General features: G+C 46.1%; 1 protein-coding gene across 2 annotated transcripts in view; it reads left to right on the top strand.

The window, feature by feature from the left end:
- LOC147444499 (callose synthase 3-like) overlaps positions 1 to 27,397 on the top strand; it is a 283,316-nt gene that overhangs the window by 46,173 nt on the left and 209,746 nt on the right. For both annotated transcript variants that reach the window (XM_086527094.1, XM_086527095.1), the window contains one exon: positions 4 to 127. In XM_086527094.1, the coding sequence (XP_086383220.1) occupies positions 4 to 127 (124 nt within the window). The remainder of the gene's footprint in view (positions 1 to 3; positions 128 to 27,397) is intronic.

Here is a 27,397-nt window from a genome sequence, read left to right as displayed (position 1 = left end):
CAGGATGCTCAGGAACAAACAAATATGTCAGCAGCAAGTTTTAAACATTGGTCTCTACCTATTGATATGGGGAGAAGCTGCCAATTTAAGGTTTATGCCCGAATGTCTCTGCTATATTTTTCATCATGTGAGTTAATGACCAATTTTACTTGCATTCTGCTATTCTTTCCAAGTTTTTTCTGTATGGTTGTCCCTGGAATCACCAATGGGTAAAAGTTTATCAGAAACAAATTTAGAAGGGCTGTTGGTACTCTCATATTTTCACCTTTAACTGTTGATAATATTTTGTTGTTTATTGAATAGGCTTCATACTTGTATTCTACTGTCTTTGAAAAGTTTTGAAGTTTCCTACCATGTTTTGTCATACTATGTCATACAGTACATCTTCTACCTAAAAACCTTGTATACCCATACTTATATGGAAATGGTGGTATCGTATGCTTGCCCTTGTGCTACAAATTGCTACTGTGGGGTCAGGTATAAAAGCCCACTGTATGGGTTGTAGAGTGCCTTAGCATATTTGTAGAAGAAGTTACGTTGCTTCACTTTGCTCTCTTTCACAAGCTATGGAAACAGCCCTAGAGTGCACGGACAGGATTGTCAAGCCTTAGGGGGTCACTCCACTCTTGCATAGGGTGCTTAATTCTTTGGGAGGCCACGAGCAAGAGAAGTAGGTATGATGGGTACACGCAAGCAAGGTGTTAGAGATCACTAGTGATGGGGTACACATACTTTCTTTGTATATCTTTCTTGATTAATTTACAAACGGGAAACCTCAAATTGAGGAAAGATCAGATACGAAGGGCCGAGGGAAAGCAGAGGCGCATACATATTGACATGCGGTCAAGGAAGGCCCTGGTGTCTGACAGTCTCATTATAGGCTGAAGATCTGACACAACAAGAAGAGCTGATGTGACGCGCACCTGTAGTAGCAGGCTACAGTGTCACTTTCACAGGACAGTCAGTTAGTACAGTTGGTCTAGTTGGTCTGGTCTGGTTCACATTGGATGGACTCTTTGGCTGGGCAGTGACACGTGGCAGGATACGGATGGTGGTCTAGTGGACATCGTGGCCAGGTCACCACCACCACTCACTTTGGAGATTGACTTAGGTGGCTGACATTTATGGGCCGTTGGGTCATCGGATCATCTTCTAGATATATGGTCCAGCATCGTCGTCTAGAGCAGTGAGTCTATACACAAAGCACTTATTCACCATCCCTGCACATCTGAGCCTCGACACCCCATTGTACCTGAGAGTCCTGGGATGGAGCTGAGTGTGCTACCACGCCAGAGTCTGTATCAGTTCTTTGTGATAGTCGAGTCATTTGTTGTGGTCTACTGTTGCTGTTGTGTCTCTGTGAGTTGAGTTGTTGTCTATTGTTTCCTGTTTTCTGTCTGTTTTGAGTGAGATTGTCACGCACATTGCACTGAGGAGCACCCACTGTAGAGAGCGCGGCACACTATCTGTGCTACAGGCGCTCTCATTTTGGAGATCACGGTGGGACCTCAATTGAAATCACTCTGTGAGATACAAATCTTGAAGCTAGCTGGGTCTATCTAGCTTCACCTACCTTACCTTGCACTGTTCTCCTCTCGCCTGGTCCAACTGGTCTAGTCCTCCCTCGCCCTAGTCATCTCTCGCCTTGGTCCAACCAGTCCTTGTCCCTGGTCCAGCCTGGTCTCGTCCTTGGTCCAGCCTAGTCTAGTCACTTGCCTGGTCTACTAGAGTCTAGACCAGTCTTCAACCAGTTCAAGGTTTTCTTGCCCAAAGTTTGGTTGGATTGGTGGTCACTGCATGACAAATACAAGGCGGTCAGTCGAGCGTCAAAGCGCATTACTGAGCCCTCTGAAGTACTATAACAGAAGACGACCTTTGGTACCTAGTAGAAGTCCATCAAACTCATCACCCATACCTCCACATACGACATCACCCATTCCTCCATCCGGTTACACATCTTCCAGTAAAGCTCTCTCCACATACGACATCACCCATTCCTCCATCCGGTTCCACATCTGCCAGATCACCTTCTCCAGTAAAGCCCTCTCCTATTTTGCTACAGCAGGCTATTGAGCAACATGCTCAGCAAGGGGCCATGGAGGTATTGGCTAGAGTTTTGGCCAAGGCAAACATCAAGTTCCCTACCTCCAAAGGACTCTCTTGAGAAGATGCTGACGACCATGCAAGGAGGTTTGTATCTATGTGTAGGGGTCGAGGTCTTAACAGGGAAGATGCTTATTTGGTACTCTTTCCATCCACCTTGGATGGCTTAGCAGACAAATGGTACAGCCAGTTTGTAGAGAACCATTTTGCAACTTGGGCAGCCTTAAGACAACAATTCTGTGCGTGTGTGTGTAGCTTTCAGGCTAGGTGACTACCAAGAGAAGGTGCTGGATGAGTTGGCCAACGTGGTGCTCCAACCAAAGGAGACTTTTGCAGAGCTTATGACGAAAACCAAGTCTCTGGTTGCCAAGCTTCCCCAACAAAAACCCAGTGAATTCATGGTTAAGAAGTGGGTGGAGAAGGCGCTTCCCAAAACTTCTCAGCAAAAACTCAGAGAGAGTCTTCGACCCGACGCCACTCTGGAGGAGTTCATCGCAGCTGCTACTAGGATAGAGGGGGCTAGGAAGCTGTTCAACAACTCCCCTCGCATAGAGAACCCCTCTGTGTTTTCGGAAAGTCCTGCTGATCCATTAACTTCTTTACGCAGGGAACTGGAAGCCCTAAAGTTACAGCGAGCTCTTCAAGAGGAGAGGTCCTTCTCTCTTAGACAGGAGAATCCTCCACGTCACGATGCATTGAAACAGATTAAGCGAGAGCTAGAAGAGCTCAAGTGTCAGCAAGAGACTAAGGCTACGGTTTGGTGTAGCTCATGCCGCTCTCGAGGGCACCCTCCACAGGAATGCCCCCTTCGGGTTTAGTGCCACTTCTGCGAAAAGTCTGGGCATGAGGACAAGGACTGCTACTACCTCAAGGGATTGCGACAAATACAGAAAAGTCTTGGTCCTTCTCTTCAACAAGGGCCAGCACCTGCATCCAACATGGTTTCTTCCTGTGGCCATCCACAACATATGCCTCTATCTCCAACTCCATGCACCGGGAGCAAGGACCACCTCGCCCTTCGACTCGTCCTTTGAATCGACCCATTTTGTGCTACAAATGCGGGGAATATGGGCATTACCAACGCAAATGCTCCTTGCTAGAAGGGTCCCCTCCTTGCCGTCATTCCCCGAAACGAAGGATCACTACAGTAAGGATTGCCCTAAAATTCGTGCAGCCACGGCTTCGAACCCAAGTCAAGGCCATAATGAGTTTGCCTTTCCCAAGCTCAATCTGATAGCAGTTAGCACCGTTTCTCAGCTGCCCCCTTCTACCCACGTGGTTACCCCTCAAAATAAGCCGTCGCAGTTGGCAGAGGTGCCATTGGGCGTCCTCACCCGGGCCCAGAGAGCCGCTCTCGGTCTTAGCATTCCAGCAAGTTCAACTCCCCCACACATTCTCACACCAGTGGATACCTTGCCTGCAGCTGTTAACAAGCCATCCCCCAGTGCCATGAAGGAATCCAAATCTTTGCTCTCCTACATTGATGAAGCTTTTTTGGACGCAGTTTCAGATCTACAAAAGATCAAGGTACCACAGAAACCACTAGTAGAACAAGAAAAGCTTACAACAGAGACATTATTCAAGAACACTTTCCAACAAGTGTCCCTCTATGACATGTTGCGACTAGATGCAAATTTAAGAAGTGACACCTTGCTGTTATTCAGTCACTTTACCCCGGAGTAGGTCCTAGTGGCGGGCACCTCCCAGTGCGACCATCAGAGTCCTATATGATATCCAATCCCGTTGCTCCACTCACTGATTATAGAAGCCCTCGCCTGACAGTGTCCGTGTTGGGTCGGAAATTCTCAGGAGTGAGTGGATGGTGGATCTGGCATCAACCTGATGCTCGAGTTCACTATGATAGCTCTAGGTCTACAGCCTACTTGCCCTGCTCCCTTTACAGTTACATTGGCCGACCAACGGACAGTCTACCCAGTGGGCATAGTGGACAATGTGCCTCTGCAGGTATAAGACTTCATTTTTAACTTAGATTGTGTTGTGGTTCGTCTTCCCCAGGTGGAGGGCGGATTTCCTTTGCTCATTGGAAGACCATCACACTAAAGCACTTCATGATTGGGGAAACGATGCAATGTGGATACATACTTCTGGCTCCCCGATGCAACCCATTCTCTTAGAAGGAGGTATGGATCCAGTGGTGCAACAAGTTTCTTTGTCAATGGAAACCAACCCTGAACAAGAACAGCCTACTACACCTGAAGGGTCAGACGAAGATGTGCTGGAGTGGTTGGAGGCTACCAAATCTATGCCTTGTTATGGAGTCTCTATTCACTCTTTGTCTGAAGGTACACCCTCTTCAAATGTTTCCACAGTAACTAAACCTAATGAGCCACCTAAGCCTATGAAGAAGCATAGAAGCGGTAAGAAATCTCCACTACAAGAGTTCACCCCCCTTCAAACATCAGCCTCAGTGGTGTCTGCTTCTACGACCAGAACGAAGCTCTCCTCTGGATCTGGCGAACTCCCTTCACAGAGCCCGGCCTGCTTGATGAATGCCCTTCTCTTGATAGTTTTCTTGCTCATGGTACCTCCTCCTTGCTCTCCATCAACTGCCGCGCTCTGTAGCCTCTCAACTTTCAATTAGTGGACCATGGAACTCGTCTGCCAACGGAACATGGACTCTTCCGGCCATACTTTGCATAGGTGATTAATAATTGCTATCTGCCACCCCCTCACACCCCCTCGCCCCCTACATTTTTTCCCCTCGCCCCTAGTCCCCATGCCCACTCACCCTCGCCCCTAAGTCCCTTGCCCTCGCCCCTCACACCCCCTACTCCCTTGCCCTCGCCCCTACCCACCCCTCCCTTGGCATCCGTATGCACATGAAAAGTAAGAGACCAATCAGAGGCAACTAGAATAGGTGCTTTAGTGAGGCGTTTTTTCAGGTAAGCAAATGCTTCGGCTTCGGGCTTTGACCTTTGGAAAAGTACAATAGCACTGGTCAGGCGTGTCAATGGTTGAGCTGTCACAAGACGGACACCACGTGCCAATTGAAAAGAACAGACTGAACAGACTTTTAGCACTTCAATAACAACTGAACTGAGAGAGAGAGAGAGAGGACACGCGACATGGAGTGGTGGAATTCCACCCTAGAGAGTATTGGTCCTAATCCTTGGCGCCCCTTTCGATATTTCTTTATATTGTATCAACACAGTACAAGTCGGTACTCCAGTCTCTGCACCTTCTCCTGGAAGCATGCCAAAGAATGAGCCCATGGCCTCATATTTAAAGGCCCTAGGCCCCAAAAGCAGTTTACATGAAAAGCCTTCAAAACTCAAAAGCTTCTTGTCCAAAAGCAATGCCAAAAAGCTGCCAGCACGTTTTGCAGAATTCCGTACAACTGCCACGTCAACAGTCAACGCAAAACGGAGAGTCGGTACAGTTGCCACGTCATCATTTTTTTTGCGTGCGTGTGTGGGGGTCCTGCTTTATTTTAATTTCTTTAAGTCACTCGGGCCTCATTGGAGGGGTTCCATAAGTTGGTAGGACTTCTTCTTCTGTTGTTTAGGCCCCTCGGCCGTGATCTCAAGGTTGGCTCTGCTCTTCAGTGTCTGGACACGTCAACAGTTTGTGACATGAGTCACCTGTGCATACATATGATGAATCTGCGATGATAGCCTGTGTGGACTACAAAGCTCTATACACCTTTAGATTAATGGGAGGATGTCACAAACTGCTGACATGTCAAAGCCTAAAGAATGGGGCCAACTTACATATGCCGGCCGAGGGGCCTAAACCCTAAGAAGAACAAGTAGCAGAAGAAGAAGAAGTCCTACCAACTTATGGGGACCCCGTCTGATGGGGCCCCATGGACATAAAGGGATTAAAATAAAGCAGGACCCGCACACACGCAAAAATTGATGCCGTGGCAGATTTTCAAAAATTGCACTAACATGATGACGTGGCAGGCTGTACGGATTTCCGCGTTTTGCATTGGCTGATGACGTGGTAGGCTGTACGGATTTTTGTAAATTACTCTGGCAGGTTTTTGGCTTTGCTTTTGGACCAAAAGCTTTTGAGTTTTAAAGGCTTTTTACTGTAACTGCTTTACAGGCCAAGGGCCTTTAAATATGAGGCTAAGGCTCATTCTTTGGCATGCTTCCTGGACAAGGTGCAGAGTCTGGAGTACTTGCTTGTATTGTGTTGATGCAATATAAAGAAATACCGAAAGGGGCGCCAAGGTTTGGGGCCAATACTCTCTGGGGTGGAATTCTGCCACTCCGTGTCACGTGTTGTCTCTCTCTCTTTTAGTTCAGTTGTTATTTGAAGTGCTTAAAGTTATTCAGTCTGTTCTTTTCTATTGGCACGTTGTGCCCGTCTTGTGACAGTGGTATCAGAGCATCAGGCGTGTGCTTTTCTGAAAGCATACCGGTCCTACAAAAGAGCAATCAGAGCTATTGGAATTTTTATTTGAGGTAGCTTCGCCCTCCAACCCGGACTTATTAGCCATTCCCACCCTTACTTCATCGCATCGGGCGCGCTCCCGTCTTCATCGTTGTGTCTTACAGGGCATAAGCCATAAAGAATTCAAGACTTCGAATTCATGGATTCAGCAAAATATTTGCAATTTTTGCTCAATGAACTCCACGACATTCTTTCGCGGCATCCTTAGCAGAATCTTCCGATGCTACAAAGTTTTCAACAATTTTTGAATTACATGTTACCCCCTCTGATGCCCCAGGTGGTACCTCCTTCTCCGGCACCAGAAAGTACGAGAGCTTCCAACCAACAACCTTCTCAGCTGTCTGTCCCAATCGAGGGAGTGTTCAGGAATATGGTGCAGCCATCTGACCCTGGTCCAGTGCAACTGCCTTCGCCACCGCCATTGCCCCCACCTCCACCACCACCGCCACCAGGCTACAATGGTTGGAGCCCATATGGATACCCTTATTATCCATACCCGGGATATGCGCCTAACCAACCCAAAGATTTCAAAGATGGTGGCACGACAGTTAAAATTTTCACTTTTTCCGGGGTGAAAGATCGCAAGAAAGCATTGCAGTTCCTACAGCAATTCGACAACATCTATGCTTTAGGGCACTATACAGAAGAATCCAAGATGTCTCGAGCAACGGGATTTCTTAAAGATAATGCTACGCAGTGGTGGAGTTAAATCGCGACACAACCGCATGCTCCAAGGACCTGGCAAGCTTTCAAGACAGTTTTTGCACGTAGTTACATCGTCTATGTTTGAAGTCCGGATTTTGGCAGAGTGGGGCAACTTGAAAATGCTTGCCACTGAAACCATGGACGAATATAACCAAAGGTTTCTCGACGTGTATCTTCCAGTGTCCTTCTTTAGATTTGTTCCCTTGGAGGCCCAATGTGAGCGATACACCATTGGACTACCATCACCATTGCAGGAATATTGTCTATCCAAGCAAGTCTTTACCATGCAAGAACTTATGGACCATGCCGCGGTCGGCTACAAACTGATGAAGGGAAAGCTAGAGTTTACCACAGAAGAATCTCCGGCCACTAACCACAACTCTCGGCAACAACGAACAAATCCTCAAGAGTCTCGTTAAAATCAACCGCAAAGGCCTCGTTTGACGCCTCAACAATGAGACACCTTACTACAAGAAGGTCGATGCTTTGGATGATTTCAAACAGGGAATAATCATTCTAATTGTCCCAAACGCACTGATAGACCAGAGGAGCCGACGCCCGCACCAACGGTCGACAGAACCCCAGCACCACCTCCTGCTAAGAGAGCTAGACCCGTTGTTGGACTAGTTCCTGATATTTATGGCATACGCCTTGAGAGTACAAATGAATTGTGTCGAGCATATGGCAAAGTCAATGGCTTCAAAGCCCTTATTTTCTTTGACCTCGGAGCTACAGAGAACTTCATCCATCGAGAATTCTTAGAGAATATGCACTTTGATTATGATGCTGAGGGTGGAAATATTGAAGCTGAGCTAGCCACAGGGCAAACTCAGAAAGTAGTACCGCTCATTGGTGCTCTTCCAGTGACTATTCAAGATTATCATGGAAAAGCTGATTTCCACATCATGAAGTTGGGCAATTGTGACGTTCTGTTAGGCATGCCTTGGCATGACAAGAATGATGCAACTCTTCAGGTCCGGAACTGAACCATCACAATGATGCAGAAGGGCAAGCCAATTGTCCTCAAAGTTCGGTTGTTCGAATGAACTCTCTAGTTGTTTTATAGTTAGATACTTTTGAACTTTGTTTGAGAAAGTATTGTTGAAACTTTGTTTGAAATGGATGGTATCTGTTTTGAACTTGTCTTGGTGCCGATTTGAAATATTTGACTCTAGTTTTAATACTGGTTTCATTGATTGATTTTACTCGCGAGGGGAGAAGTGAGAAATGCCGTTTTGGTATTGTTTGAACCTCGAAACGACGCAGGCCGATGCCTGGGGAGCGTTTGTTTGTATGCTTGTAAAATAATTGTTGTTGTGACTCCCGGCCCGGACCTGGATGGTTATGCGGGAGGAGTATTAAGAAGTCTGAGCAATGGTTACTCTCAACACCTCCAAACGACGCAGGCTGCGGTCTGGGGGATGTTTGGTTGTAAAAGGCCTCTATATCCCCCGGCCCGGACCTTTTTAGGTTATGCGGGAGGAGTGATGAGGAAGTCGTTGAATATCTCGCGGCCCCGGACCTTGTTAGGTTATGCAGGAGGAGTGTTCATCGGCGACTTTATGTTTCTATGTCTTGTAACATGCATATGTGAGCATTTGTGTTGCATTATGATGTGCCAACTACTGAATATTCCTAATTGGATGAGATTGCTTGGGTATGTAATTGTAGTGCATCAAGACACCCGTGGAAGATCAGTACGGTCTGGGTGTGATGGCTAATTTTACTACGCCGGAATATCAAGAGTTTCGATCTGGACGAAAGGAGAAGCTAACTCCTTGATCAAAACAACCGAAAGGAGAAGTTAACTCCTTGATCAAAAGAGCAGAAAGGAGAAGCTAACTCCTTAATAAAAAGAGCAAACTGATTGTCCCTCAGAAATGTTTTGAGCTTGCAGATATGTTGTAGTCGCGGGCGATTACTCTCTTTCAAGAAGGGGAGATGTCACAAACTGCTGACGTGTCAAAGCCTAAAGAATTGGGCCAACTTACATATGTCGGCCGAGGGGCCGAAACCCTAAGAAGAACAAGTAGCAGAAGAAGAAGAAGTCCTACCAACTTATGGGGACCCTGTTCGATGGGGCCCCAGTGACATAAAGGGATTAAAATAAAGCAGGACCCGCACACACGCAAAAATCGATGATGTGGCAGACTTTCAAAAATTGCACGGACATGATGACGTGGTAGGTTGTACGGATTTCCGCGTTTTGCGTTGGTTGATGAAGTGGCAGGCTATATGAATTTTCGTAAATTACGCTGGTAGCTTTTTGGCTTTGCTTTTGGACCGGAAGCTTTTGAGTTTTAAAGGCTTTTTATTGTAACTGCTTTTCAGGCCAAGGGCCTTTAAATATGAGGCTAGGGCTCATTCTCTGGCATGCCTCCTGGAGAAGGTGCAGAGTCTGGAGTACCGGCTTGTATTGTGTTGATGCAATATAAAGAAATACCGAAAGGGGTGCCAAGGTTTTGGGCCAATACTCTCTGGGGTGGAATTCCGTCACTCCGTGTCTCGTGTTGTATCTCTCTCTTTCAGTTCAGTTGTTATTTGAAGTGCTTAAAGTTGTTCAGTCTGTTCTTTTCTATTGGCACGTGGTGCCCGTCTTGTGACAGAGGAGGCATCCTCAAGATGGCTACTATCCTTTCTAGGTCCGGCACTAAACCTTAGCAAATACCACATGGCCTAAAAGCATACCTTTAGTGACCAAAAATTGACATTTGTTTGGATTAATATTCAAGCGTGCCTCTCTACACCTGAGAAAGATGGTAGAGACCTGAGCGAGGTGCTCCTCTAGATTCTCCACTGGGGTGGAACATTGAGCGCCGGAGAAGGTTGAAAAATCGTCCATGAATGTGCAAAGATGATACGTGAGTAGAGGATAAAAGATGAGATGTACTGTATTTTTTAGCCCAAAAGACGTTCTGGTGTAAATGAAATTAGCCAATCGAGTCACAAAAGCAGTTTCAATGGGATTACCAGGATGGATGCCCAATTGATTGTAGCCATTGAACCTATCCATGAAACTGGAAAGTATGTGCCCTGCCACATCTTCGAGCACACATTCAATGAAGGGTGTGGGAAAACCATATGGGGTTGTTAGCTTGTTCAGAGCACGGCAGGCGATGCATGCACACGATTTTTATTGGATTGCTTCTTAGACGCTATGACCTCTCAGAGTGCTCCATGGGTACAATTCCGTGCCTCTTGCATTTTTTCTAGCTCTAGTTTGACAGCTTTTGCATACTTAGGGTTGAGCTTGTAGTCTCGATCTCTAATTGGCTTAGCCCCTTGAACCAGAGGGATAGTATGGACACCCAATTCTGGTAGAATTCTTCCAAATCCTTGTAAGACCATACAAAAACATCTTTAAAAGAGTGCATAAAAGAGACTAAATGATCGAATAGCGCGGGGTGATCCCATAACCAAGCGGCTATTAGGATGGGTTGAGGGTTGTCGGGGTTGCCCAATTGACTTCTATGACTGGGTGTAGCTGGCAAGGGTGCATCAAAAGAGGAAGATTGTGCCACTTCTTGGAGCTTCGAGACATCATCGGCTGGTGTCTGATCGATGTGAAAATCAGCATACTCTTCTTTCAACCATCCTGGTGGAAGCTCCTCGAAGGGTAAGTCCTCAGACACAGCAGAGTGCTTTTGCGTGGTCGGGGAGTTAGAAATAGAGAAAACTAAGGGGTAAGGTGAGATGGTGGTGAACTCTGACAAAGAAGATTTCTTCCCCCCTCAATGGTGTGTTATAGGTTTGCCAAGGTCGATGGCTTCCATCAATGGGGCTCATGAAGTGTGATCCTGAGTGACTGTCACACTTGGTTCCGGAAGATGTAGCTCACTGGTCTCACTTGGAGGAGCAGGGGGAGAGAGTGTATCCTCTGGCAACGGTTGAATAGAGACCACATAGCATGGCATCATGTGGTAGCGTCCAACCACTACAATAGGTCTTCGTTGGACCCGTCAAGTGGGGTAGGTTGCTCCAAGTCGGGGTTGGATGCCACTGACAAAGAACTATGATGAGCTACGGGATCCATGCCTCCTTCGAGTCGAATGGTTTTCATTGGGGAGCCAGGTATATGTATCCACATGGCGTCGTTTCCCCAATCATGAAGTGCTTTAGTGTGCCATGGCCATGGTTTACCGATGAGCAAAAAAAACCCTCCCTCAACCTGCGGGAGACGAACCACAACAAAATACAAGCTAAAGGTGAAGTCTTGTACTTGCAGAGGCACCTTGTCCACTATGCCCAATGGGTAGACAGTCCTCTGGTCGGCCAATGTAATTGTGAAGGGACCAGGCGGGTAGGCTACAAACCTAAAGCCAACATAGTGAGTTCAAGCATCAGATTGATGCCAGATCTACCATCGACGATGACACCGGAGAATTGGCACCCAAGAATAGATACAGTGAGACGAGGACTCCTGTAATCAGTGAGGGGAGCAGCGGCATGGGAAATCATGTAGGACTCTGAGGGATGTACTGGGAGGTGCCCACCACTAGGCCCAACACCCGGGTACAGAGACTGAATGACTGTAAGGGTGTCAGTTCTTAATTTTGCATCGAGTCGGAGCATGTCCTAAAGTGACACTTGTTGAAAGAGGTTCTTCAAGATAGCTTCTACTGTAGGCTTGGCTCCTTCAATATGGGCTTCCTCTGGTACTTTGATCTATTGCAATTTAGCCACTGCTTCCAAGAAAGCTCCATCAATATCAGATAGCATGGAGGTCGGTCGGCTTTTAGTACCAGTGGATTGTCAATTGGGGCAGGTATATTCATTTGTGTAAGTGGGGATGGATGAGGTGGACCTTCTGGAAGGCTGAGACAGAGACTTGCTCTTTGTGCCCGAGTGAGGATGCTAGCAGGCTCCTCCACTTGCTATGGTCTATCCATAGGGGTAAGCACATGAGTAGTAGGTGACGGCTGAGGGATTGTGCTCATTGCTATCAGATTGATCTTCTAAAATGTGAATTCTTGCTGGTTCTGATTGGGGCCCGAAGACGTGGATGCCCTTTGCTTGGGATAATCCTTACTGTAGTGGTCCTTAGCCTCAGGTCAATGTCGGCAAGGAGGAGATCCTTCAGGTAAAGGATACTTGCTTTGGTAATGTCCATATTCCCCTTTGGTAATGTCCATATAGACCCTTTGCCGATTGGACGGACGAGGCGGGGGACGAGGTGGTCTTTCCTCTTGCTGCATGGAGGTAGAGGTTGAAGCTTAGAAGCTTTGAGGGGCTGAGGGAGCATTGGCATGATAAAAAATTTGAGAGGGAAAAGTGCTCGGCATACCTTGCATAGGAGAGGTATTCAACAAGGTGGCATGTAGTTTGGAATGCCATAGGGGGAAAACATGTTGGATGCAGGTGCTAACCCCTATTGGAGAGTAGGAACGAGACTTTGTTGTATTTGCAGCAATCCCTTTAGGTAGTAGCAATCCTTGTCCTCATGTCTAGACTTCTCATAGAAGTGGCAATAAGCCCGAAGGGGGCATTCATGTGGAGGGTGTCCTGAAGAGTGGCATGAGCTACACCAGACCAAAGCCTTAGTCTCTTGCCGAGACCTGAGCTCTTCTAGCTCGCGCTTGATGTGGTCCAAAGCCTTGTGATGTGGAGGCTTCTCCTGTCTAAGAGAGAAGGATCTCTCCTCCTGAAGAGCTCACTGTAACTTTAGAGCTTTGAGTTCCCTGCGTAAAGAGGTCAAGGGGTCAAATGGACTTTCCAAGAGTACAGAGGTAGTCTCTACCTGAGGAGAGTCGTTGAAAAGCTTCCTTGGCCCCTCTATCCTAGTAGCAGCAGCAACAAACTCCTCGAGAGTGGCTTCAGGTCGGAGACTTTCTCTGAGTTGAGAAGTCTTACGAAGAGCCTTCTCTACCCACTTCTTGACCATAAATTCACCTGGTTGTTGGGGAAGCTTGGCGTCCAGAGACTTTGTTCTAGTAATGAGTTCTGCAAAACTCTCATTGGGCTGGAGCATCAGGCTGGCCAACTCATTCAGAACCTTCTCTTGGAAGTCCCCTGGTCCGAAAGCTTCACACAACTGTTGTCATAATGTGGCCCACATCGTAAAGTGGGTTCTTTGCAAACTGACTGTACCATTTATCTGCTAAGCCATCCAAGGTGATTTTACTGGTTTCAATGATTGGTGATTTTACTCCTGGGTGGAGTAGTGAGAAATGCTGATTGAAAAGTGTTGTTTTTACTCATGGCCCGGACCCTTGTGGTTATTTTACGGGGGGAGTATTGTTGTTGTGACTCCCGGCCCGGACCTGAATGGTTATGCGGGAGGAGTATTAAGAAGTCTGAGCAGTGGTTACTCTAAGCACCTCCAAACGACGCAGGTTGTGGTCTGGGGGGCGTTTGGTTGTAAAAGGCATCTAACCCACATAAAGAAGACCGCAAAACGCCGTAGTGTCAACGAGAAAATGCCCAATGCCTAGAACCTTTTGTGAAAAACAACCCCAGGAAAGCAGAGTTGCATACAGGCCGATACATGGCGAAGGAAGTCTCTCGTAATGCAACAATCCCATAGCAAGTGGCAAATATCCTCTTCTGCAGTGGAGCAACGGATGCAAGAGGAGGGGCGAATATGACGCACCCTAAGAAAAGTGCCAACAGGAAGCACTCTAAGCAAACAACACCAAAGAAATAGTCGCTCCTTCAAAGGCAAATGGCTTTTCCACAAGGCAGAAAGCAGCTTCCTCAACTAGAGATCAGATTTGTGAAAGTGCCAAAGGGCATTGCAATGATTCGCAGAAAAGCCATGATTGTGGTAGAAGAAGAGCATAAATTCGACCCGTAGAAATATCTCGAAAAGGCGTCTCCCGAAAATCCCAATCAGACATGCGATCACCATCAGGTAAAGGTGAAACTGGCAAAAAGTCAAGCAGCATACTTTGAAGTCCTCTCCAAAACTGACGGTAATGCATGCCCAATCCAAAACGGCGAGCGGCGAAAGGAATCTCATAAGTATATCCAGCCTCATCGACTACATCCTCAATTGCACGAATACCACGGCTAGAGAGAAAGTGAGCCTGGCGAGGGGAGCGATCGACCAAAGTGAGAGAGAATGCTCGGCTCCAATGGAGACTCTCCAAACGAATCGAATTACCTTCCTGCCGAGGATTCCATGAAAGATGAACCGTAACCTCTTTCCAGGCAGACACCAAAGTGGAAGCAAGAGGACATCCAAGAATGTACCCTTCCATCTTGCCAAAAACCACCTCCCAGATAGATGGTTGCCAATGGCCAAAAGAGGAAGTAACAACATGCTGACCAAGGTATGCAAACATAAGAGTCCAAGGCTGAATTTGTTGCGCAAGTGTAGGTAACAACATTGCTTTCCGAGCAAGAATATGCCTGCGCATATCCAAGATGTTAAGGCCACCCAGGCGTTTAGGAGTGCAAAGCTTCTCCATAGACATCAAGCGCAAGCCTTTTTTCTAAGCATGGGTCCGCCACAAATGGGGCATAATGTCCTACATAAGAGAATTAAGACAACGACGAGGCCAATGCATCAATGGCAAAAAGAACTGAACATATGCCAACAGGATACTCTGAACAATTCGCAGACGAACATGTAATGGCCAAGTGGATAACTTCTAGTAATGGCCAACATATCAATTTGACATTCATATGTTGCATAACCCAATCCACTTTCTAAAAATGAGTGACATTCGATCCAATTGGATAACCCAAATGCCTAGTAATCACGTTCGGAGGAACAATCTCACCTGGCCACAATAGACTGTGCCAATCACAAAAACGAAGAGGTAGAAGCTTCGATTTGCAAAAGTTGACTTTAAGCCCAGCCACAAAGCCAAAAAGTTCCAAGGCTTCCATAACCACTTCGACATCATCCTTCTGATTACGAGGCATAAACAAGGAATCATCTGCGTAAGCCTAGCCAACAAAGGTACGACCCGAAGGTAACCGCAAACCATGAAGACGCTCAACAGAAGTCAAGTGATCAAGATACATCAATGGCTATAGCATACAACAAAGCACTAAGCGGGCAACTCTGCCTGACCGAACAACCAAGAGGCCAAGAGTCTGTTAGTTCGCCTTCCAAGATCCCTGAAGACGTGCTACATGCATACAAGAAATAAACCACATTGGCAAATTTAGGACCAAACCCTAAGCACCTCATCGTGGCAGCAATGAAATCCCATTGTTTAGTGTCAAAGGCGTTTTCAATATCAACTTGCATAACTAGCACGTCCTGATGAGTGTACTTAGCCTACTCCATTCCAATCATAACATTAGCCAAATTGTTCATAATTTGGCGACGTGGAATGAAACCATATTGAGCCTGATGGAGTCCTGCAAAAAGATGATCCTTAATGCGGTGCACCAGCATCTTAGCCAATAACTTGTAAATCACCGGCATCAAAGTAATCGGGCGCTAGTGAGAGAATCGCTCGCAAATCGCTTGCTTAGGCAGCAATTTAAGTAAACCTTCTTTCCAAGATAGTGGCAAATCCTGTTTCTGCCATTCATCATGAAAAGCAATGTATGTTCAAGGGCTTCCCAAAAGGAGAGGAAGAATTCCACAGTAAGCCCATCCCAACTGGGAGACTGCCAATGGCCCAAAGCAAGCAACGCACTATGGAATTCCGAGGCAGTAAACGGGTCCTCAAGGCAACATGCATCCTGTGGGGATATAATCGGATGAACAAAGGAAAGCATCAATTGACGCGCATGGCAAGCAACCGAGGATGGCTGAGAAGGAGCAGCGAACACCTGTCGATAATGTAAAACCATGGCATCAGCAAGTTCTTGCTTTGAAGAAGTTCAAACACGTGGGGAAAGCATAACCCGCTTTATTGCTTGCGAGACCCTCGTATGATGCAAATGCTTAAAAAATTGCTTCGAAGCATAGCCTTTATCCATGAAAGCCTGCTAACGGGCATGCGTCTGCCACTTAGCAAGTTTTTGCTTGTCATTATGCTGAATACATACACAGGCTTTCCACAACTTCGACATCTTAGAGTCAGACAAAGGCTGCAAATCAGCCAACACTTACAACTGTTGACAAGCTTGCTTCGCATCCTTAACATCCCCCCGAGTGCACTGCATGTAATGCGTGCCGTAGTCATAAATGACACTTTGCACCCTAATAACAAAGCGATACCAGGCAGCATCAAGATCAAAATGCATATGAGCAAGAAGCGGGGGAATAATATCAAAAATCATGTCACGAAAGGCCGAATGAGCAAGATATGCATTGTTAATATGTAGCAGACGTTTTCTAGAAAGAGGTCGATCACAAAGAGACTTCCCAAAACTCACATTCAACAAAACAGAGTAATGATCAGATAATTGTAAGGTATAATCGATGATGACCTCACATACAAAATCCTCATATTGTTGCAGATTAAGCAAATACCATCGATCCAACCGCTGATGCGGGCTTTTCACAAGCCAAGCTCCCAGACCCCTCTTCTCTCGTTCCCACCCCATGAAAACCCCCTCTTAGGGAGGGAGTGATAAAAGGCATTGGAAAAAAAAAGAAAAAATAAAGTATGATTATGTAAATATATGAGAAAGGTAAAATAGGCCACCTCATGCCTGCGGGGCAGCCCATCCCCACCTTGCCTCCTTTTTCTTCACTGTTGCCCCGCCGTGTGTCCCTTTTCCTCTCCTCCACTCAAAAGGTCAACCCCCTCTCTCTTCCCCTTGTCCTTTCTCATTTCTTTCTCCCCTCAAGCTACCCCACCTCTCACCAATAATGCATTCTAACTCACCAATAATGCACCCTAACTCACATGCAACTTATCCTATCTTCCAAAATAGTATACCCCACCCCCCCTTTCTCTCTCCTATCATATCCCATGACCCAAATACCCCCCTCTCTCTCTAAAGGGCGCCATGTCTCTTGTCTTGTAGCTAAATAACCTCCCCCACACTCACACACATTCAGTTTCACTGAAAAAGGTGCCCACAGATCCATCCCCACTCGGTGATTACCTGATTTTTCTTGTGTTCACACACATCTGCACACAGATTCACCTCTGAACACACTCCCCTCTCTCCCCTCTTGTAATTACTTTATTCTCCATATCACCTCTCACTTTTTTTCATCAACCCATCTCTCTCTCTTAGTCTCTCTCTCATGAGACTGTTGTTCTGACACATATACACATAGCCAGACAAAAGGAGCCCACAGTCACATGGCCTATGTAGATAATGATTTCTTCATTTCTAAATTTTAGAATTTCTCCCCCCTCCTCCCCTATATAAAGAGGGGTCACCATCACACTTCACACACACACAACATCACCAAAGAGTACACTATGCACTGTGTGTGCTTAGTGCACACACACACCCACACCATCACCATCACCGCAATCACCATGCTCGTCTTGAGCATGACCTCTACACCCTTGGGCTATGGAAGATGAAGGGAAGCTAAATGGCGGATGATGGTCATAACCCTCGTGCGAGTCTTCGCCATCAGCTCCCACCTATCCGCCATGTGCTCTACCACTCTCTCCCTTCTCATTCCCCTACCCTATGCTCCTGATTTCATCGCCTTATTCTCTAAATAAAGCTTGAGGTTTTGTGAGTATGTTTTCTTGCAATGTTTTGCCCATGTGAGGTGTGCGGAATCGCCACTTAGTCTTGTGTTTGGAGTGAGCTTGTGTATGTGTGAAGGGTGTGCGGATTCTCCATCCTTCTGTGGTGCCTAAGTACTAAGCCGCTATACCCCCTCCCTCACTCTCTCTCTCTCACTTGATCTCATTTCCCTTCCTCTTCATCATTACTCCCAAGCATCTATCTCTCTTGGATGAAAAATTTGTTATGGTGGTGTGTTGTTTGCGTCCTAGCCGCTGAAGCTAGGTGGTGCCCCCTGTTTGCTTTACTATGACAGACACGAGGTGCGCCATTCGGTTCCCGGTGTTTTAGAGGCCATCGAGGGTTCGGGGTTCGCTTTACTCCCGTCATTTGGTGCCCCCACTGAGGATCTTTTCATGAAACCCTTCGGTTTACAAGACTGAAACCCCTAAACTATTGTGAATGGATGAATGGCTAGTAGGATTTGCTAATTGGACGACAGAAGAAGAAGAGCTCCAAGCACAACTAGACGAACTCCACATCTCCATCGAAGCTCGAGTGCCAGGCGTAACGGTAATCGATTTGCAGTGGGAGAGTCAACGAACACGTCAAACCCAGTGGATATACATAGGCCAAGTGCCAAGAAGAAGAAGGAGAAGGTCGAAACCATGTCCGCAACCTACAACCAACCCACAACAACAAAATGGAAGGAGCTCTGCACAATAGAGAATCAACACTATTCTACTTTGAGAATCGGGTAACTCAAGTCACCGAGGTAATTATCACAGTCAGTTTTCAAGTCGCACCTGATGCTGCAGCACAGATAACGAAATCATTGGCTCACACTCTCACTAGAGAAACTAGGGATCTACTGAGTTTGTTTCAGGAAAGAACACCACCCTGTCCCACAAGCTTGGACAGCGACTAAGCACCTCTAAGCTTCACATGAATCAGTACAACCTACCTCAAGACAGATCACACATACCAACACGTGTACGCTCAATCAAGGTAATACTGGACTTGAAGGCTCACTACCAGCACGTCATTGACACCATGCTAGGTGGGGAGCGGTTTTTTGAGGTTTTGGCATCAGATCAGCCATTTGTCTTACCTTTGGTACAAGGCAATGTACCGTTTGAAGTTTTAATCTATGTCGTAGTATAAGAGGGTATACACGCCTCCTTGTAAAGAAGAAAAAAACTTTTGCAAGCTAAGCAGTGTGTCTTTCTAGCTCTCTCTCAGTAATCATGGCAAGTGTAGCATTTCCAACATTTAAAGGAAAGAAGGGGGAGGATTTGGTAACAGACTTCCTAGATGACTTTGAAGTAGCATGTGTAGTGAGAAACAAAGATATGGATGAATCCCGGGTTAGAATCTTTAAGCATCTCATGAAGTTAGAAGCTAGATCATGGTACAATGCACTTCCACAAGCAACCAAGGATGACTGGGAACCCTTAAAAACCGCTTTTAAGAGGCGCTTTGGGAGAGGTACCACTTCAAAAAAGTTGTGGGACAAGTTGAGAGACTTGAAGCAGGAGGGTCTTTTAGAATATGCCACCTATGAGTTCAAATTTGTGGATTTGTGGGAACGGTGGGTTGAGTCATTGGCAAGGGGAGAAGCTGCACCCGATTTCCTAAAAAAAGATCGGTTCATGCATGGCTTATGGCCGCTTCTCAAGGAGAAGGTGAAAGGTAGATTCCCGGCTACGTACGAGTTAGCCGTTGAGATTGCTCGCCTTAAGGACAAGAAGCTGTGAATGAAAGCCAAAGAAACCGAGTCAACAGAAACAGGAACATCGCATCGACCAGCAACTACGACAATCACCATTCCACCACCACCACCGGCTCTTGGGGTAAGAGATGACCAACAAGATATGTTGGTCCATATTACTGACCAACTGCAGAATTTGTCTGTCCACTTAATACAGCAAGGGAGGAGTCAAGAAAGAGATCAAGACCCTGGAAGAGCACGACGACAAAACAGGGAGTATCATTGCTACAACTGCGGAGAAGACGGTCACGGTATGTACTACTGTCCCAAACCACGACAAAACTATAATAGAGGAGGTAGGAGGAACCAATTGTCACCCCCTAGAGAAAGAACACCCCCACCCCGAGCACCAGCCCCATCAACACAAATTCTACGTCCACCCGAGACACCACTGCAAGCATCCATCCCACCTCTTCCACCAGCCCCACCACCTGATCGCCCTGTAAACATCATAAGGCTAGAAGAGAAAGGAAAAGCCGTAGTTATGGATCCACCCAGAGCAAAGGAGAGGGACAAGGGTAAGGGGAAGGTAACCTTTTTAGAACCACTTGAAGCCATGACTGTGAAAAGAGCTAGGAGGGAGAAAGCTACACAATCAGATGATGAGAGAAGCATGAGAGGAGAGACTAGCAAGAGGCCATCCAGGCTACGACGGAAATTGGGCATCACCGACTTCCAGCCAGGGGAAAGTTCCAAGCCCTATGATCTAACATTGGATGTGGCAGAGCAAGGACCGAAGATTACATGGCCACAACTGCTACATCTTGTACCTAAAGTAAGGCGACAATGGTCTAAAATGGTAAGTACAAGACGCTCCAAAACAAAGATAGCCGGAGCAATTTCGGGATGCAACATGGATGACATCCTTCCAATTGTCAACGTAAACATAAAAGGAAAGAGGGTTGGAAACACCTACATTGATGGAGGTGCACAAATCTGTGTAATGAGCGAAGCTATGATGCTTCGATTAGGGCTCGAGGTTGACAGGCCTTCTCCGTGCAAGGCAAAGATGGAAAACAACGTAAAAGTAAAGTGTGTGGGTGTGGTAAGTGCCGTGAAAATAAAAGCTTTCAACAGTGAGGTAGAGGTAGATGTTTTTGTAATGCCTACTAAGGGGAAGGGCTATCCACTAATCTTGGGAAGGCCATGGTTGATGGCCATGAAGGCAAAACAGGACTGGGGTACTGGCCTTCTACGCATGACTGGTAAGAAAGGGGAGACAATCTACTACGACATGAGGATTGGCAAGCAGAAGCAAATGAATCTGGAAACATCGGCAGATGAAACCACTAGAGAATCTTCTAGTTTTGAGGAGGAGACCACATCCATCGACGGAAGTGACAGTTCCATTGATGTGATTGGTATAATTATGAAGGATCCACAAAGGGTAAGCACAACTGGTGATCCATCACCAAAAGGGCAACCCAATGAAGAGGAGAGAAAATCACTTGGCCTTTGAGGAAGTAGGTTGAAGGGTATGTTGTCTACGGAATTAACACTTGAGGAGAGAGATAGTTTTTTGCAAATGTTGATGGGATTTCCTAACCTGTTCATTGACAACTATGAAAGAATCACAGGCATTACAGTGGTGGAACATCATATTAAGCTGAAGGAAGGGGTAAAACCAGTTGTGCAAAAGCTACGACGACTGGGAGTCATACAAGAAAAGGCACTCTTGGCCGAGGTAAGGAAACTGCTGGAGGCGGGATTCATCTATCCTGTAGAAAACTCAGAATGGGGGTCACCCGTAGTGGTGACGCCTAAAAAGAATGGTAAGTGGAGGGTCTGTGTTGACTACAAACCACTAAATGTAGCTACAAAGAGAGACCACTTTCCTCTCCCTTTCTTGGATGAAATTCTGAATGAAGTAGCGGGTTTTGAATGCTATACCGTCTGTGATGGTTATTCTGGATACTTTCAAATACGCATAGCCTTGGAAGATCAGCTAAAAACCACTTTTATCATGCCATGGGGTTGTTTTGCATACAGGGTTATGCCATTTGGTCTCACAAATGCACCTGCCACATTCCAAAGATATGTCACATATGTTTTTCAACCGTTCTTTGGAACATCCATAAGAGTGTTCATTGATGATTTTTGTATATATAGCTCCCGTATTTCACATTTAGAAAAGGTAACTGAAGGTTTGGCCAGGTTGCAGAGCCTAGGCGGGCAATTAAATGTGGATAAATGCCACATTGGGGAGAGTAAAGTCATTCTACTAGGCCATGAAATTTCAGCAAAAGGTATCAACGCCGACCCAAGTAAGCTGTCCGCACTCATAGCCCTACCTTCACCAACGACCGCACGTCAATTGGTCTCTTTTCTACAGAAGGTGAGGTACTTAAGTAGATTCATACATCTACTATCACAACTTGTTCTACCACTGCAACAACTCACTCAAAGATCAACTTTCACTTGGGACGAGGAAAGCGAACATCACTACAACAAGGTAAAGGAGGTCTTAGTCACCCTGCCGACTATCTCACCACCTAAGTGGGATGAAAAATTCTATGTCACCTCAAGTGTTGGTAATGACTCATTGGGGGCTGTGCTACTCCAGAAGGATACGACAACATCTTTCATGAGGCCAATCTACTTCTCTAGTCGAATGATGACAGCAGGAGAGAAAGGTTTCACCCATGTGGAACACTTAGTCCTAGCTCTTCGATTCGCAACTACAAAGTTTAGGTCATATTTGTTGCCTAAGCAATTTGTGATTCTAACCACGGATGAAATATTTCCCTATGTCGTACAACACATGGATGTGTCTGCTAGGATTACTAAATGGCTAGTTCGTCTGCAAGAGTTTGACTACACGGTACAGGTAGAAAGCACGACGAGGGCAAGTTTGGGGGGACTCATGACCTACCAAGTCTTTGAAGGGAAGGAGAAGCAATCTAAGGGAGGAGAAGTCCGATTACCTCTAGTACCACTGATGGTAGAAGGAGCACACTCTCTCTACTTTGATGGAGCCTACAAGCGAGCGTCTGACAAAGCAGCTGCAAGCATAGTGGTCTTTGATGACAAAGGGACAAAGGTATTTTCGTTGGGCCAATTGTTAGATTCACATTCTAACAATGAAGCTGAGTATGTAGCACTAACCAAGGGTCTACAATGGTGCGTCTCGCAAGGTGTACAACGCCTTAATGTATTTGGGGATGCTCTACTTCTGGTAAGGCAAGTAAATGGAGCATGGACATGCAAGAATCCTAGTTTAAGGACTCACTTAAGTGGTGTAAAAACCTTGTTGGGTAAGTTTGAAGAAGTTCAAATACACCATATCCCAAGGGCTCAAAACCAAGAAGGAGATGCCTTAGCAAGTGAAAGACTACAGGAACTGGTGGTTGGAGCAATAAAGCTAAAGCTCCCTCTATTTCAAGGCAGTGATGCCTTGCCTGACATCATGCATTTTTTGGAAACAGGAGAATGCCCATCAGATTTAACAAAGGGACAGAAGCAATGGCTGACGCGGAAGGCCACAAGGTATCGACTCATCAATGACGGTTTGTACTGTAAGGGTAAGGACCAAATACTCAGGAAGGTCCCTCTCTCTCAGGAAATCACGGGAGTAATTGCTAGCTGTCACGACGGGGTTTGTGGTGGTCACTTTGCCCTAGACATAACAAGTAGGAAAATCTTGCAAGCAGGCTTCATATGACCTAGCCTCAACCGTGATGTACACCACTGGTGCAAAACATGTAAGTTGTGTCAAAAGGCCGGCACTAGATCACTTATGCCTGAACCACAGACACCTATTCTCTCATATGGCCCATTTGAAAAATGGGGTATCGACGCCATTGGGTCATTACCTAGGGCCAACTCAGGAAAATTCTACATTATCATGGGGGTCGACTACATGACTAGATGGGCAGAGGCTACAGCCACCACTAGAATCACAGCGGTAGAGGTAGCTAAATTTATCTACGAGCACATATGTTGTAGGTTTGGCACACCTTTAGAGATCATCTCTGATAGAGGGCCAGGTTTCAGAGCAGACTTGGTAGGAGAATTAATGCAGAAACTGGGCATTACAAGGAGGCACTCTTCACCATATTACCCTCAATGTAATGGCCTAGTTGAAAAGGTAAATGGAATGGTTTCTAAAATTATTACCAAGCAGGTAAACAATCATCCTGGAGACTGGGATAAGTACCTACTACCAGCTTTATGGGCCTACAGAACTTCATTCCGTACATCCTTGGGATTCACACCGTATCATCTAGTATTTGGTAAGGAAGCATTGAAGTGCAACTACAAAGTCTCAGAGTAATGGCAAGCCAACTTCAACAGCCTAACATGCATTTGAGAGATCACATCATCAACTTGGAAAGACTGCAGCTGGACAGAGAAGAGCAATAAATTATTATGCGGCACAAGCAGAGCATAGACGCCTTAGCTTTAACCAGCATCTCCGGCAAAAAGAATTGAAGAAAGAAATGTTGGTGCTCCGCTACGACAATCTCTTCGACACGCACAAGGATAAGAAACTCCTACTCCGATGGGAAGGTCCTTTCATCGTCAGGAAAAAGTATGCCAATGGAAGCTACCAGCTTATGGAGGCCGATGGAAAACTTCATAAAACCAAGGTAAATGGTTGGCGACTTAAATCTTATTTTCTTCGATTTGACCAGGCTCCACCTGTTGACATTCCACATGAGGACACACCATCAGCCGCCACCTCCGACGATAATGATCAAACAGATGAGCTAGAGACATGAATGCCTCTAGCCAAAAGGGGAGGGCTAATGATGGGGGCTTTTCACAAACCAAGTTCCCATACCTCTCTTCTCTCGTCCCCACCCCATGAAAACCCCCTCTTAGGGAGGGAGTGATAAAAGGCATTGGAAAAAGTAAGAAAAAATAAAGTGTGATTATGTAAATATATGAGAAAGGTAAAATAGGCCACTTCATGCTTGCGGAGCAGCCCATCCCCACCTTGCCTCCTTTTTCTTCACTGTTGCCCCGCCGTGTGTCCCTTTTCCTCTCCTCCACTCAAAAGGTCAACCCTCTCTCTCTTCCCCTTGTCCTTTCTCATTTCTCTCTCCCCTCAAGCTACCCCACCTCTCACCAATAATACATTCTAACTCACCAATAATGCACCCTAACTCACATGCAACTTATCCTATCTTCCAAAATAGTATACCCCACCTCCCTTTTCTCTCTCCTATCATATCCCATGACCCAAATACCCCCCTCTCTCTCTAAAGGGCGCCATGTCTCTTGTCTTGTAGCTAAATAACCTCCCCCACACTCACACACACTCAGTTTCACTGAAAAAGGTGCCCACAGATCCATCCCCACCCGGTGATTACCTGATTTTTCTTGTGTTCACACACATCTGCACACAGATTCACCTCTGAACACACTCCCCTCTCTCCCCTCTTGTAATTACTTTATTCTCCATATCACCTCTCACTTTTTTTCATCAACCCATCTCTCTCTCTCTTAGTCTCTCTCTCATGAGACTGTTGTTCTGGCACATATACACATAGCCAGACAAAAGGAGCCCACAGTCACATGGCCTATGTAGATAATGATTTCTTCATTTCTAAATTTTAGAATTTCTCCCCCCTCCTCCTCTATATAAAGAGGGGTCACCATCACACTTCACACACACACAACATCACCAAAGAGTACACTATGCACTGTGTGTGCCTAGTGCACACACACACACCCACACCATCATCATCACCGCAATCACCATGCTCGTCTTGAGCATGACCTCTACACCCTTGGGCTATGGAAGATGAAGGGAAGCTAAATGAAAGATGATGGTCATAACTCTCGTGCGAGTCTTCGCCATCAGCTCCCACCTATCCGCCATGTGCTCTACCACTCTCTCCCTTCTCATTCCCCTACCCTATGCTCCTCATTTCATCGCCTTATTCTCTAAATAAAGCTTGAGGTTTTGTGAGTATGTTTTCTTGCAATGTTTTGCCCATGTGAGGTGTGCGGAATCGTCACCTAGTCTTGTGTTTGGAGTGAGCTTGTGTATGTGTGAAGGGTGTGCGGATTCTCCATCCTTCTGTGGTGCCTAAGTACTAAGCCGCTATACCCCCTCCCTCACTCTCTCTCTCTCACTTGATCTCATTTCCCTTCCTCTTCATCATTACTCCCAAGCATCCATCTCTCTTGGATGAAAAATTTGTTATGGTGGTGTGTTGTTTGCGTCCTAGCCGCTGAAGCTAGGTGGTGCCCCCTGTTTGCTTTACTATGACAGGCACGAGGCGCGCCATTCGGTTGCCGGTGCTTTAGAGGCCATCGGGGGTTCGGGGTTCGCTTTGCTCCCGTCACCGCACTCGATAAGAAGAGTAAGCAACATGCTGAAAAGTAAATCCAGAGGAATTTGGGTGCAAATGTCGCCATAGATCAATCATCGGAGTGGTAGCAAACAGATTATCCCATCCTAGCCTTTCTGCAGGCAATATATGGGTTTTACCTGTGGTACTATCATCCATCGTAGGGGTATTATTAAAATCACCACAAAGGAATGCATTTGAAGTCCATAAACGAGAAGAGATGTCTAGCCATAGAGAAGCCCTTTGTCCAAATGCTGTATGCGCATAAACAAAATTCATAAACCTGACCATTCAACAGACATTGAACTACCATCAAGCGGCCCTACGGATCATTGTACAAGATAGCTGGCTGAAGCTCAAGCCGAACCAGCATAACCTGAATAGTCTTGCAAACCAGCATATGCAATCCAATAACCAGCAAAATAAGAACACTGACCAACAAAGTCATGCTGGTTGTGTTCTTGCAGAATAATTATATCTGCCCTACATGTATGTACATAGAGCCAGGTCAATCGCCATTTGTCAAGGTTACATAACCCACGCACATTGTATGTAATGCATTTAATGCGACTATGCATTAGAAATCATATGTACAACGGCAAGAAACACACGAATCAAGTCGAGATCCCCATATGGACATCTCCATTCAACACATCCACACTAGACCCCATCCGCTGAGTGAAAGCAGGAGACTTGTCCATAGGATCTACTTGAGAGATGGAAGCCTTACCCAGAAGCACATCCTTATAAGAATGCATCGCTTTTTCCCAAGAATCAATCAACGTGCGATTGTCATTGCAAGGAAGTTGCTTAAACGATGCATTCGTGTTGGCGTTAACCAGAGGAACATAATTGCGGGAGGAAGTTGGAGTGCGAATTTTAACTGTCTTTTTAGGCACCACCCATGAGCCAACATCACCCGACCTATCATTTTTGCCTTTCCCTGCATTTACATTCCCAACATCAGCAGACTACGGATTTTTGTTTTTCCCTTTGTCTACATTGGGAGTCACCTTCACAGTAGAAACTCCCTTCAATTTAGCTTGACCAACAGATTTGCCTATAGGGGTAGGGGTAAAAGCAGGAACAGCCGAAAGAGGGGGCTGTAGAACTGGTTCAGGACATTCAGACTGCATGTGACCAAATCTACCACATCGGAAACATTGAGTTTGTAAATTTTTCCCATTTGAGTTTAAAAGGATGCTTGCGAACCCATGGATCCCTTGAATCCACCATAATTCCATCCGGGGTTTGCTTGTCCGTATCCTAGAGAATGCAAAACCTATCGGTATTCGCATACAATTTCGGAGGGCAAATTACCTTGCCAAGCGGAGCAGCCAACAATGGAAGAAAATGCATCCACGTGCGAGGGAAATCAACAATTTCCACCCACACAGGACATTTGTAACGAATAAGACTTTGATAGTTCGTAAGTGCCCATGGTAGAACATGAGTCATCTACGTGCCAAAAAAAAACGGAGACAAAAAAAAACGGAGACATCTCTAGCAAAACGTTTCTAGCTTCAGTGTCTGTCAGTAAAACCTC

This window comes from Adiantum capillus-veneris, chromosome 13 (assembly GCF_014529385.1).
Source record: "Adiantum capillus-veneris isolate H3 chromosome 13, ASM1452938v2, whole genome shotgun sequence".
Taxonomy (NCBI): Eukaryota; Viridiplantae; Streptophyta; class Polypodiopsida; order Polypodiales; family Pteridaceae; genus Adiantum; species Adiantum capillus-veneris.
Note: the sequence above shows the minus strand (reverse complement) of the source record. Positions and strands in the feature narration are given on the sequence as shown.